Genomic DNA, 14,386 nt, shown 5'->3' on the forward strand with positions numbered 1-14,386 from the left:
TGTTCTGCTCGACAGTCGCACAAGGTGGAGGATTCTTTTAGATAGTGCCATTTTGCTAGGTTGTCTTTTGATCTGCCCACCCCACTTCTGAGTCTGTTGAGGGACTTCCAAGTTGCCCATTCTTGGTTTGCCCCTGGAGGAAGACCCTCACGGGGGGCCATCCAGTTGGGATTGCCTGGTTTAGCTGCCCAGAGGGATACTCTTGCTGTTGCTGGGGGACTGTTAAGAGGAGTGGTGGTTCTCATGAAGCTTTTCCTTGATTTGAGTCTACTGGGAGGAGGCCTCATGATTCCCACTCAAGTAAAAATCCAGTTGTTGGTAGACTTACTGAATCAACGGAATTCGCACTAAGTATTGAATTAGCATTCAGGCATTGATGCAGTGGGTTTACCTCAGTTGTGACAAATACTTCGTTTATTTCTTCCCAAGAAAAGCGAAAAATGCTACAGACCCATTCCTGGCTAAATGGGTTTTGCCAGATGTTCAGTTCCGACCTCCCCTCTCCATTCCCATCACTTAGAAAGTGGTTCTTTCTAACCCTTCTATTGCATCACTCACCGGGTCAGAGAACAGCCTGTTTGGGATGGTGGGTGTCCGCTGGTCAACACAGACCACTTTCTTCATTTCTTCAAAGCTGGGGTCAACTGGCACCATATCAAAGAAAGGAGGCTTGTAATCTTCCACAATCCCTGTAGGATGAACAGACAGAGTTGAGGCGAGAGCATCCAAATGCCCATAGTGTGTGACCCCATTCTTTTAACTCATCTGCCAATCTGTGCAACACTCTTCCATTTATTAGTAGAGATTTGAAGAAGCTATTGCCTTCTACATGTTGCTGAACTCCATTTCCCATCAGACTCATCCAGACTTGAGAGATGATGGAAGCTGTAGTTCCCAGGGAGGCAAGCCTGTCACCTTCTTCACTATCTTTGTATAAGCCAGCAAACCATTTGAAACCTTTGAAAACTGATTTTCCAAGGCAAATGTCATGAGCTTTGTTTATTGTGAGGGACGTTTACCTGTTTTGTTGTAGTTGTTTTAATTCAACCGGTTTCAAAGGTTATGACAATTTAATTTTGTAACTTGGATATGTTGTTAACTTTTAATGTTTCTTTTAATTTTTAAACATTAATGTATCTTTTAAAATGTATCTTTTAATGTTTGTTCAATGGTAACTTTTATGCTTTTTCAGCTATTGTAAGCTGCCCGAAGTCCCAGTCTGAAGGAAAGGTGTAACCATTATAATTAACCATAATAATTATATTATTGTTGTTGTTATTGTTGTGGGATGACCTGCCACAAGTGATTCAACATCTAGATAGGCCTTGGATCCCATCTTCAAGACATCTCATTATGCGTATATATACAAATACAGGTATTACCAATTCCAAAAAAATTCAAAATCCAAAGCACGTCTGGTCCCAAGCATTTTATATAACAGATATTCAATCTATATGAATAATATTAATAAACAATGAATAATATTAAGAAATAATAAATGAAAACAGCAACAATAATAAGTAATATTATTAATGCTGATGAACAACAACATTTTAAGAGCTGTGTAGTGGTCTCTCTCACACATGACAATGAGACAAAGCCAATGGTAGGATCAGATATATCTCTCCAATTTTTTGTCCAAAGCTTATAGGTTCTGATATATGCTGTCAGAGGGGAAACATTCCTCGCTAAAGAAAACCCTATGAAAGTCATGGTGTTCCCATAAGTCAACAGGCGACACACACATTCATCACTTTGGGCATCACTAGACTGAAACCTCAGCCAAATCTATCCTTACTGACATGGAAGCCACCAGACTAGGAAGATACACTGCTTTCCCTGGAAAAACACACACCTTTCCTTTTCATCTCACATAAATAATCTTTTTGACTTTACATCTGTCATGGTATTAAAAATAAGTGTGCATGTAATTGCCTATTTGTTTTTAAATTCTTTTTTGTAATGATGCCTGGAAAAAGTTAACTCTACATGTTTTGATTTAGCTAATTTGTTGTTTTGGGAGGTGCTGAAATTGTTTTCTTTCTGTTTTTTTTTTAAAAGAGGCCTATATTTTCAAATGAAATCCAGTTTGAGCTGTTTCCTGTGTTTGGAAAGATTCAGTAAAGATGCATATAAACTGTGTCACATTGACAGCCAGAGGCACATGCGGTACTATTAAGGGGAAGAAAAATCTTCAAAGGGGCTGGATACACCAATTGCTGTAAACCAGGGCCTTCCCAGTGCTGTGAGCATCAGCCTATGGTGCTCTCAAACCTCACATAAATCAACTTCAAAACTGAGACGAAGCTCAGCAAATATTTTTAATTAACACAGAGATTTCTTGCTTACTTGGCTGTGAATTGCGAATATGTATCTTGAAGGCATTTAACTTTGTGACCCATACTTTGAAGCAGCTTTCTACAACTCGGTGCCCTCTGGATGAGCTGGAATACAGTAACACCCATCCTCCCCAGTCAGCACAGTGCTGCCTCCAGCGTGGGGAAGGCTGTATAAGGGCTAGTGAGAAGCAGGTGAAAATCAGCAGATGTTCCTATTGGTATTTCACAATTTTGTAGCATGAATCTTAAAAATATGAACTGGCATCTATGCAACATGCTCCCCAGTGAAAGACAACGTGGTATAATGGTTTGAGTATTGGATTATGACTCTGAAAGAGCAGGATTCAAATCCCAACTGGGCTGTGATAATCGATTGAGTGACCTTGGACTAGTCACTCTCGGTCAGCTTCAGAGGAAAACCATGAAACTAGCTCAGAAAAACAAGTGACAGGTTCACCTTAGGGCCACATAGACATGAACACCAGCTGTTAGAATTTCTGGGAGTTGAAGGCCAAAACATCTGGGGACCCACAGGTTGAGAATCACTGTGCTAGGAGGTCAGGGGCTGGAGAGCCAGGCCTGGAACAAGATATGCTTAGGCCCAAAGCTTAAGGGACCCTATGAGATTAAACCTCATACTATCCACTGCCTCAGTTTGGCAGGGAGAGTCCTGGTGAATTCTCTGTCAACCCACTTTGCTGACTCTATATTAAACTACAGTTTATTTGGCTTGAGTATAAATCCATCCTTGCCTAAGATATAGATATATAGCTATAGATGTACTGTATTTCTTTGATTTTAAGACATCATCGGTTATAAGATGCATGCTAATTTCAATATCACCAACAGGAAAAAAGCTTCACCCCATACTCTATAAAACCACCCATGATTCTAAGACACACCCAATTTTTAGAGATGTTTACATGGGGAAAAAGGGTGTTTGAGAACTGAATAAATACAGTAGCTGCTATATCAGGCATGGGCAAACTTCGACCCTCCTGGTGTTTTGGACTTCAACTCCCACAATTCCTAACAGCTGGTAGGCTGTTAGGAATTGTGGGAATTGAAGTCCAAAACAACTGGAGGGACGAAGTTTGCCCATGCCTGTGCTATATATTTCTGAGTTGTATCATTCAGAACACTCTCTCAAGAGAGGCTTCTGATGCACTTTTCCTAATTACTTTCCAGTGCTAGATAAATATATTCCTATTTGCCCTGGTCTTCTGGCATACCAACTAGCTAACTGATTTTAATCAAATTGCTTTTATTGTGTCTCTTATTTTTATTACTCTGCTGTATAAACTATATTTTAACAACCATCATAATATATCATGCGATTTGCTTAGCTGCTCTTTAGAGGGGCCAGCTGAAGAGCAGCCTTCATTTAAAACAAAAAAGACTTACAGAAATTATTCAAGAACGTCCATTATGCCTGTGACTACTCCCACCTTTTTTATTAGGCCATCTGGCATTTTCAGCCCTGGAAACAACATGCCGTCAATGGCAGCTGATAGTTTCCATGTCCAGATATGTGGTAAATGTGCTCCAAGTTTCAATTTGAACTTTCACAGAGTTTACATTAACAGGACAATAACTAGTTTGATCGGTGCCACCCTAGGATCGTTTTAAGATATTTCCATGGCAGGTAAAGAGGCCCAATGGTAAGGGCTGCCTTGGAAATGTTTCTTTCACTGGGCTTTTGAACTCAAATGTCCCTCCTGCTAGGAAGCTTCATGCTGTGATCTCAGCAGGTTTCTCCCAGAGCAGTGGTTTCCTCATTCAGTGCCCAGGCTCCTGCACTGGCAGGTTGCTTGGGAGCCCTTGCATCACAGGGTCCATAGGCTGTCTTTCTCAGCACCTTGTGGCTCCAGTGCCACCTGGTGGTGGCCACAATCTCTGCTCTCCCAGAGTGTCTGACAGCTGGGCTTTGATAATCCACTCCTTACCACATGGCTCTCGCACGGAAGGTTTTAATCCATTTGGGGCGAAGGCTGAGAGCCTATTTTTTGCCCTGTTCATTATCCTGAGGCCCCTCTCCATCTTACTCCAACTAAAAGGGGACTATAATGCACTAGCCCATCAAACCCCATTAAAAGGGGTGCTAGGGCTATCCTTACACAGGTCTCTGGCGCTCCCTTTCACAGGAGACTTGGCTGGACCCTCTCTGCTCACTTTCCATAACCAAACAAAGCTATTAAGAGAGCCAGTATGCTGTAGTGATTTAATTCTAGAGGGCAGGGTTGGAATCCCCACTTGGCCACAGAAATTGACTGGGTGACCTTCTTGGACAAGTCACACTTTTTCAGCCTCAGCAAAAAGCAAAGACAATCTCCTCTGAACAAGTCTTGCCAAGAAACCCCACATGACAGAATAAACTTACGGTTGCTATAAAGCAGAAATGACTACGAGGTACACAGCAACAATATTTGGAGCCCTCTGTGGCACAATAGGTTAAAATCAGATCCTTCGAGAAATCCACCCCAGAAATTGGGAAACGTAAGGTCATAACAGCTCATAGGAACCCCTTGGTAGTGCAATGGCCGACTGACAGGTCGGTGATTCAAATCCGAGGAAAGCGGGTGAGTTCCCTCTGTCAGCTCCAGCTCCCCATGCAGGGACATGAGAGAAGCTTCCCACAAGAATGGAAAAACATCAAACAACCGGGCGTCCCCTGGGCAAAGTCCTTGCAGATGGCAAATTTTCTCACACCAGAAGCGACTTGCAGTTTTTCAAGACGTTCCTGATACGAAAAAAGCAACAATATTGACTTAAGCAGAAAGGGGGAAGTGTGGCCCTCTAGATAAAATTTTCTGCAGCTTTAGCCAGCATAATGAGTGAGGAGGAATTATGCGAATTGCAATCTAAAACTACCTGGAAAGCCCAAGGTAGATATTGGGTGTGAGGAATGTTGGTGTTGTGTCTGTGTGGTTGCATGCAAGCACATAACAGTTAACAGACATTCAGTTAAAGGTCATGAACTGTGTGTATAATAGGCTTATTAATTGGTGGTTTATTCTGAAGGAGAGATAGGATTAGCCTGCCCAATCTGTGCCTTGACTAGGAGATTCTCTTGCTTTCTAATTAATGGCTATTTTCTTTGAAGCCTCTCCTTTTGCTGGGCAAAAGGTCAGACAGGAATAAGAATTGGGTGAAGTAGGTCTCTTTTACTCTACCCATGGGAAAAGCCCCATGCACAGCCTGGTTGACAGTACTGTCAATAGGGTTGCTTCTAGATCCAGCCTTTATCCTGCAATTGTCCTGCTTCTGCAGAATTTTATAGGATGGTCTAGGCTAGATCCTCTTTTACTCGCAAGCTTTCCATGATCTTCCATCAGTTCCCCCACACTACCCTTTCCCCCAAGATCCACTGAAAAGAGAAATCCAGAATAGTGCTGCCATGTCTTTTGATAAGCAGTGCAAGGAACTTTCCTCCATCTGGAAAGATCCTAAAGGGCTGGAGAAACATCTGGGGTGAAGGGAATGCTACTGTGGGTTGAGTAAGTCCCATCCCCATTTCTTAGTCCCCAGGCCTCTCATGACAGCAGGCTAACATTATAGCACTATCTCAAAAGATGACTAGCAGGATTCAAAGCCTACATAGGCCCTGAAGCCAAGATCACAATATCTGGTAGAATATGCTAGGTTTTGGTGAAAGCTGGAGTGGACAACTATGTGGGGGCATTTTTCAGCCTTCTCCATTGGGACTGCATTACTGGTTCCAACATGACCAGTAGTGATGTCATTTCACTTATAGTTTTGCTATTGGTTAATTTTGGAAGGATCAAGTATTTTTTTGGGGCGGGGGGGGGGAGTTTTGTTTTATGGAATTTCTGAGAGGTCTCTGGCAGGAACACCCCATATGAGGTGGCAAATCTGAGCTGTCTTTGGCTAAGAAATTTAATCTCCCCCCCCCCCTGAACTTTGGGCACTGGAAATGGACTGGAAATGGACTCAAATGGACTGGAATGGGTCACTTCACAACAGATGACCATCAGATCTACTACTGCGGACAAAAGGAACATCGAAGAAATGGAGTAGCCTTCATAATGAATAACGAAGTTGCTAAAGCAGTGATTGGATACAACTCAAAAAATGATAGAATGATCTCAATTAGAGTTCAAGGCAAGCCATTTAACATCACAGTGATCCAAATATACGCCCCAACCACAGCTGCTGAAGAAACAGAAGTAGATCAGTTTTATGAGGATCTGCAGCACCTACTGGATAACACACCAAATAGAGACATTCTCATTACAGGAGATTGGAATGCTAAGGTGGGCAGTCAAATGACAACTGGGATCACAGGCAAGCATGGTCTGGGACGTAGGCTGATAGAATTTTGCCAGGAAAACTCACTGTGCATAACAAACACCTTTTTCCAGCAACCTAAAAGACGGCTTTACACATGGACCTCACCAGATGGTCAACACCGAAATCAGATTGACTACATCCTTTGCAGCCAAAGGTGGCAGACATCCAATCCAGTAGGTGAAAACAAGACCTGGAGCTGACTGTAATTCAGATCACGAACTTCTTATTGTACAATTTAGAATCAAACTAAAGAGAATGGGGAAAATACACAGACCAATTAGATATGATCTCACAAATATTCCTAGTAAATACGCAGTGGAGGTGAAGAATAGATTTCAGGAAGTAGATATAATAAACAGAGTCCCAGAAGAACTATGGACAGAAGTTCACAACATTGTTCAGGAGGCAGCAACAAAGTACATCCCAAAGAAAAAGAAAACCAAGAAGGTAAGGTGGTTGTCTGTGGAGACACTGGAAGTAGCCCAAGAAAGAAGGAAGGCAAAAGGAAACAGTAATAGGGGGAGATATGCCCAATTAAATGCACAATTCCAGAGGTTAGCCAGGAGAGACAAGGAACTATTTTTAAACAAGCAATGCATGGAAATGGAAGAAGACAATATAATCAGAAAATCAGAAACATTGGAGGTATATTTCAGGCAAAAATGGGCATGATCAAAAATAAAGGTGGCAGGGACCTAACAGAAGCTGAAGAGATCAAGAAAAGGTGGCGAGAATATACAGAAGATCTATATAGGAAGGATAATAATTTAGAGGATAGCTTTCACGGTGTGGTGAGTGAACTAGAACCAGATATCCTGATGAGTGAGGTTGAATGGGCCTTAAGATGCATTGCTAATAACAAGGCAGCAGGAGACGACGGGATCCCAGCTGAGTTGTTTAAAATCTTGAAAGATTATGATGTCAAGGTGATGCATGCCACATGCCAGCAAATATGGAAAACACAAGATTGGCCTCAGATTGGAAAAAATCAATTTATAGCCCCATACCAAAAAAGGGAAACGCTAAAGAATGTGCACACTTCCGTACAGTGGCAGATGCAGACTGCAACCAGGAAATCAGAAGACGTTTACTTCTTGGGAGGAGAGCAATGGCCAACCTTGATAAAATAGTGAAGAGCAGAGACATCACACTGGCAACGAAGGTCCACATAGTGAAAGCAATGGTATCCCCCATAGTAACCTATGGATGCGAGAGTTGGACCATAAGGAGGGCTGAGCGAAGGAAGATAGACGCTTTTGAACTCTGGTGCTGAGGAAAATCCTGAGAGTGCCTTGGACTGCAAGAAGATCCAACTAGTCCATCCTCCAGGAAATAATGCCCGACTTCTCACTGGAAGGAAGGATACTAGAGGCAAAGATGAAGTATTTTGGCCACATCATGAGAAGACAGGAAAGCCTGGAAAAGATCATGATGCTGGGGAAAATGGAAGGAAAAAGGAAGAGAGGCCGACCAAGGGCAAGATGGATGGACGGTATCCTTGAAGTGACTGGCATGAAGGAACTGGGGGTGGCGACAGCCGACAGGGAGCTCTGGCATGGACTGGTCCATGAGGTCATGAAGAGTCGGAAACGACTATGTGACTGAAGAAGAACAACAACTTTGGGGAGCGGGGAAAAGGGGCTTGGATGTAAGATGTAGTTCTATGAGCTGATTTTCTCCACTTTTGGGCTCAAGAAAAAAATTGCAACAAGACAAACCATAGACTTTGAATGAAGGAAAGAAAAAAAAACATCACCAGCAGCAAGTGCAGAAGTAAATCTTGAAGTACAAGCACTCCTCATGACATTCCTTGCAGTCCTGCCCCAAAGGAAATTCCAAAAAATGCATGCAGTTATCTTAATCTCTTTGGAGGCGTTTTTGTAAAACTAATGGTTCTTAATAGCCCATTCCATACCAAGGCACTCTATAGTACTTTATTTTACAACAGGGATAATTCACAACATTAGATCACTGTTCGGATAATCTATTTTACCCTGGAGCTACTATGGAAACTACAGCTAAAATCAAAGGAGGGAGTATGGGGAAGTGCAGAGTGACAGAAAGAATCATTATCATAGCTAAAGAGCACACTGTGGAGATGCAGCCCTAGCTTTTCTACAGCGCCACAGAACAGACCAGTTGTAAGAACTCTCAGGTCAAACTCTTTTTTCTAAAAAAATGTTGAAATTAGCCCTAATTTTTTAAAGCCTATTCCCCAATTCTCCATCAGATATAAGCCATGTATTGATCACTAGCTATCTAGTAGCCTGTCTCAGTCTGTTCTCCAACCCTATCACATCAACTGCATCTTTTAGGTGATAGAACTTGGCATTTTAAATATATATATAACTTCATATCCTCCAGCTGTGCCAAGTCAGAAGTGAGATTTCTATTAAATCTCTGTCATTCTGCTTTTTCAGGTGCTTTTAAAACATCTCAGTTTCTTTCTTTTACCATTGTAGAGTGAAGCACTGTATTTCTAAACGACTCAACTGAGATTTTTTACTTTGCTAGAAGTGTGGGGAGTAAAATAGCATTTTGAAGGGTTAGAATTCTAATTTGGTGAGGACAATGTCCTCATTTTGCCTCCAGACACCCCTGGCTACAAAGCAGCCCAGGGGCAACAATTTCCTGACCTAAGTGAATGCAAGTGCAAGGAGTGGAGAGGAACCAGGGAGAAGAAAAGCAAGGATCAGCCCCGAGGCCTCTGCATTGGTTTGAGGACAGCAGCAGGCAGGGTCAGGGGCTGGAGGAGGAGACCAAAAGTTCTAGGGATGTGGCCTCTTGCCAGAACGAGCTGTGATTCTGCTTGTTTCCTAATCAGAGTTGAACAAACAAAGTGCTGATTGAGTCTAATGGCCCCTTTAATCAGTGAGCTGGGCGCTGACACTAGATTACAGTGTTTATAATTTACAGCTAATCATTCGGGTAGAAAAGGAAAAGAAGAGATAGAGAGAGAAAGCAAGAAAGAAAACACTGTCCGACTCAGCCAGTCGAAAACCTTCACATTAACAGTCCCTTTTTAGTGATTATTTCTGCACAGGGAGCCAACTGTAAGGGAGCTGGTGGGCAGAGGGGCTGGGCCTCCCCTCCATTCTCTGGATGCAGCTGCCATAGTAAATCCAAAACAGGAGATTTCTGCAGCTGCTGCACTAAACTTTATAGGCTTCTTTTTTAGAAAATCAAGTCTCCCCAACCATTGTTCAGTCTGGGGCTGATGAAATTTGGAGTTTCTCTCACTTGCTTTAAAAGACCCAGTACTCCTCAGAAGGGATAACTCTCTTCTAAGGCTGCTTCTAGACAAGATATTTTTAGTGTTGTTCATGTGCTTCCAAAATAACATAGTACTTGCAGGAAGAGAACCACTTTGGAAATTAGTCCTAAGAGGCTCTGAATAAGTACACCATATGAAAAAAGGCTAGCTCTACCACTTGGGAGAGTGAGACAGTTGCTTCTGGTGGCAAATGCTCGGAAGTGGGAGCAAGATGTTAGCATTACTATTATTATGTTTATTTATATCCCACTTTTTCTCTCCATACCAAGACTCAAAACAATTCACAATAAAAAGCATTTCAATACAATTTAAAATATACAAATATACAAATATTAAAACAGTATTAAATCTCATTAATATTAAAAACAATTCAGGTTAAAATCATAAAAGCATATAAATCACAGCAGCCCCTGACAATCTTAAAAATCTTCTTCTTTAAAAGCCTGCCTGAATGAAAGGTTTTAGCCTGCCGCAGGAAGGATAGCAGGGAGCAGGCCATTTTGGTTTCCCTGGGAAGAAGGGAGTTGAGGGGCAGCAGCCATTGGGAAGGAAGGCCTGCTCTCCTATTCCCATCAACCAAGCTTGAGATGTTTGTGGGACAGAGAGAAGGGGCTTCTCCTGAAGATCTCAGGGCCCTGGGCAGGTTCATACAAGGGGATGCGGTCAGCCAAATAGACCCAAACCACTTAGGGCTTTAAAGGTCATAACCAGCACTTTGAATTGTGCTTGGAAACAGACTGGCAGCCAATGGAGCTGCTGCAATAGGTGGGTTGTCCACTCCCTGTAGCCAGACTCAGTAAGCAACCTGGCTGTAGCTCTTTGGACCAGCTGAAGTTTCCAAGCACTCTTCAGAGGCAGCCACACATAGAGCGTGTTACAGTAATTCAGATGGGATGTAACTAAGGTGAAATCTTCTGAACAGGGGCACAGACAGCAAAACAAACACCACAGGGGTGTTAATCCTTCCCTATGCCATCCAAAGCATGCATGCATGTGTGTGTATGTGTGTGTGTACTGACTTTGAAAATGTACCTGCTTTGACTTGCATACAAATTTATCTTAAGAACAAACCTACAAAACCTATCTTGTTTATAACTTGGGGACTGCCTGTATAGGTCTTCACTCTAAAACTGCTGTTATTTAAAAACAAGAAAGTTTGTGGAGACACTTGAATTTAAGATTGATGAGCTCTCCCCTGGCTATGTTTTCCTTCTATACATAGCTTACTATCTGACTTACTATAACTTACTATCTGACTTCCACTTGGTGCATTTCTCCATTCATTCTACCTTACCGTTCACAACTGTTCTCCGGGCAATCTCCCAGAGTACGAGGCCATAGGCCCAGATGTCAGTCCGCTTGAAGGATTCAAAGCAGTCCATGTGAATCTGTTCATCTAAGACTTCAGGTGCCATGTAACGCTTGGTGCCCACTCGTGGGTTGTTCCCAATGTCCAATAAGTCAGTGCTTTGGGAATGCATGACTGCCAGACCTGAAAGGGTGCAATAATGATGGTGTCAGTGGTTAGAAGAATTCTCATTGGAGAAAGCATTTATCAGCTATCTGCTTGCCTGATGATGAGGCGTAGATTCATGTTCCCACTGAGCACTGGGCATCAAGGGGCAAAGTACTTTACAAATGGAGAACATGCTAAGAACCAGAGGGCTAAATATTAAAAGAATTACTAGAAGGAGGAAGGGAGGGATGAATAGAAAATGCAGGATAGCCAACATACAGATTTCTATGTTTTGGACTCCATCTCTCAAAATTCTTGATAGGGGCTCATGGGAATTACAAATCCAAACAACTGGGAAAGCAAAACATGATGGTAGGGAATCTAAAAGCTCTATGAGAAATGATTGTGGGAGTCCAGTACGTTTAGTCTGGAGAACACTGAAAGGTGTTACATCTGTTGTTGTGTTCTTTCAAGTCATTTCTGACTAATGAAAACTTTAAGGTGAACTTATCATGGGGATTTCTGGGAATGATAGTATCTGAGCTGCCCAATGACACCCAATGGGTTTCCATGGCTGAGTGGGGAACTGAACACTGATCTCCAGAATTGTGGTCCAGTACTCAAACCACGACTTCTGAAGGGCTGTTGCATGTCTTTTGGAAGTCCTTGTTTTCTCTTATTCCAGAAAATGGGACCCGAGCCAATAGATTCAACTTACAAGAAGGAAGATTTTGTTTAAATACAAGGAAAACATTCAAACAGAAGGTGATGGCTTATCCTTTATTTTAGATTTCCAAACAGACAAAATTGGGTGGATGGAGCTCAGGGATGCCTTAGCATGGATGGGTAAATCAACTAGAAATCAAGGATTATCTCCCAACTATGTGGTTATATAGCTTCTCCTTTCTCCTTTAAAATGTCTCCTAATTTCTGAAGCAGGGTGGAAAAAGAGTGCCTCTTGGCTGCCAGAATGGACTGCTCAGCATAAGATGTCCACTCACCCAGATCAGCAATGCAGCACTGTTTATTGTTCTTGACCAGGATGTTCCTACTTTTCAGGTCACGGTGAGCAATGGCTGGCTTGCCCTGAGTGCCAAAAATTTCCACATGGAGGTGAACAAGCCCACAGATGATGGAAGAGGCCAAGAGGAGGCAGGTCTCCACATCCAGTGCAGTGTACTGCAGATAGTCATAGAGGGAACCATGTTCATGGTAGTGGGTTATCAGCCAGAGCTGGGTGCTGGAATTCCTGGAGGTCATGTCCGAGGCAATGAACCCTGCAGCAGGGACCAAGGAAGGGAAACAATCACAGGTCAGAAGGAATGGGACATGCACAAAGGCAGCTCATGGGATGAGCCTGCTTATGTCTATGTGAATTTGTGGACAGTTCCATATCAACAGATTCTTTAGCCATGGATTCAATCATCAATAGGTAAAGGTAAAGGTTTTCTCCTGACATTAAGTCTAGTTGTGTCCGACTCTGGCGGTTGGTTCTCATCTCCATTTCTAAGCCAAAGAGCCGGCATTGTCCATAGATGCCTCCAAGGTCATGTAGCCAGCATGACTGCATGGAACACGCTGGAGCGGTACCTATTGATTTACTCACATTTCCATGTTTTCGAACTGCTAGCTTGGCAGAAGCTGGACATGACAGCAGGAGCTTATTCCGCTTCCCAGATTCAAACCACCAACCTTTCAGTCAGCAAGTTCAGCAGCTCAGTGGTTTAACCCACTGCGCCATCAGTAATCATCAATAGTTTGAAAATAATTTTTAACTTTCCAAAAGAATAAACCTTTATTTTTGTCATTTTATATTAGGGACATCATTTTACTATACTGGAACTTGAACATCCACAGATTATTGTATCCACGGTGCTTTCGTGTGTGTCCTGGAACCAAACCCTAGTGGGTACCAAGGGCCCACTGTATGCCAGAAGGGCATGCAGAATGACAAAAGACAATGTTGTATAAATAAACATGCACCTTTGTCCAGGTTGTGGAAAAGTTACCTTATGGACAAGAGCTCCCAGAATCTCTCAGCCAGAAGAGCTGATGTATATGTGTGAAAGAAGAAAACCCAACAAGGCTGATCATACAGAAAAACTGTAAAAAACAATGTTGTGGCATCAAGAAACATGTCTACTCTCCAGAGCCTAGAAAATTGACTTTTTTGATGACAACTCCTGCAGTTTTCTAAACAATCTAGACTGTTTTGGAGTGGGAGGGATACTTTTGTAGTATGAATCCCCAAAAATAAATTTTCAAAGCTCTGCTGTTAGAACCATTGTGGAGTAATAGTATGAGCATTGGACTATAACTCTGGAAATCAGAGGTTGATTCTCCAAGCCATGGAAATTCATTTGGTGATCTTTGGCAAGTCATTCAAAGGAAGCAATCCCATACTGAATAAATTCTGTCAAGAAAACCTTCACAAATTAACCGTAGGGTTGCCATAAGTTAAAAGTGACTAGAAGGCTATTCTGCTTTTGTTTGCTATAAAAGCTGAACGTTATAAAAGGTTAACAAACAAGTGACTATATTTTTCTGCACTAATACTGTGAATGATGAATGGAAGGGGCTCAGTGGCATCCAAAGCTAATGTAGTCCTGCTTACACCTACAAAACATGTACCGCAATAAGTTACATCTTATTGTTTCTTTCCATCCTTCTCATCCTTTCAAACAGCCACAATTTGTTGACTGGCAAGTCCCCCAATATGCTTCCCATCCTCTTGATACTTCTCTGTATTTCAAGGAAAAGACAGGCAAAACCAACTCTAACAATTTTGTGCCTAGGAAAATCCTATGAAATTCATGGAATTACCGTACCTTAAGTCAACAGGCATCTTGAAGGTACATATACATGCATGCTACTTAGCAGCTCACTAGTGAGAGTTGAGAGTGGCACTCCTAGTCCTACCTCAGTCTCTACCTCTGAGTATTCCTTGCTTATAAACACTCTATGGAATTTTTAGGATTGCGATAAGTCAAAAGGAGTTGAAGGCAC

At 42.3% G+C, this 14,386-nt stretch overlaps 1 protein-coding gene across 2 annotated transcripts in view; it reads right to left on the minus strand.

Annotated features, from left to right (window-relative positions):
- The window catches only part of acvrl1 (activin A receptor like type 1), a 50,604-nt gene that overhangs the window by 9,072 nt on the left and 27,146 nt on the right, over positions 1–14,386 (minus strand). For both annotated transcript variants that reach the window (XM_008103974.3, XM_008103975.3), the window contains 3 exons: positions 12,382–12,657; positions 11,219–11,416; positions 559–689 (listed from right to left, as the gene is read on the minus strand). In XM_008103974.3, coding sequence (XP_008102181.1) covers positions 559–689; positions 11,219–11,416; positions 12,382–12,657 — 605 coding nt within the window. The remainder of the gene's footprint in view (positions 1–558; positions 690–11,218; positions 11,417–12,381; positions 12,658–14,386) is intronic.

Source organism: Anolis carolinensis, chromosome 2, assembly GCF_035594765.1.
Source record: "Anolis carolinensis isolate JA03-04 chromosome 2, rAnoCar3.1.pri, whole genome shotgun sequence".
Lineage (NCBI taxonomy): Eukaryota > Metazoa > Chordata > Lepidosauria > Squamata > Dactyloidae > Anolis > Anolis carolinensis.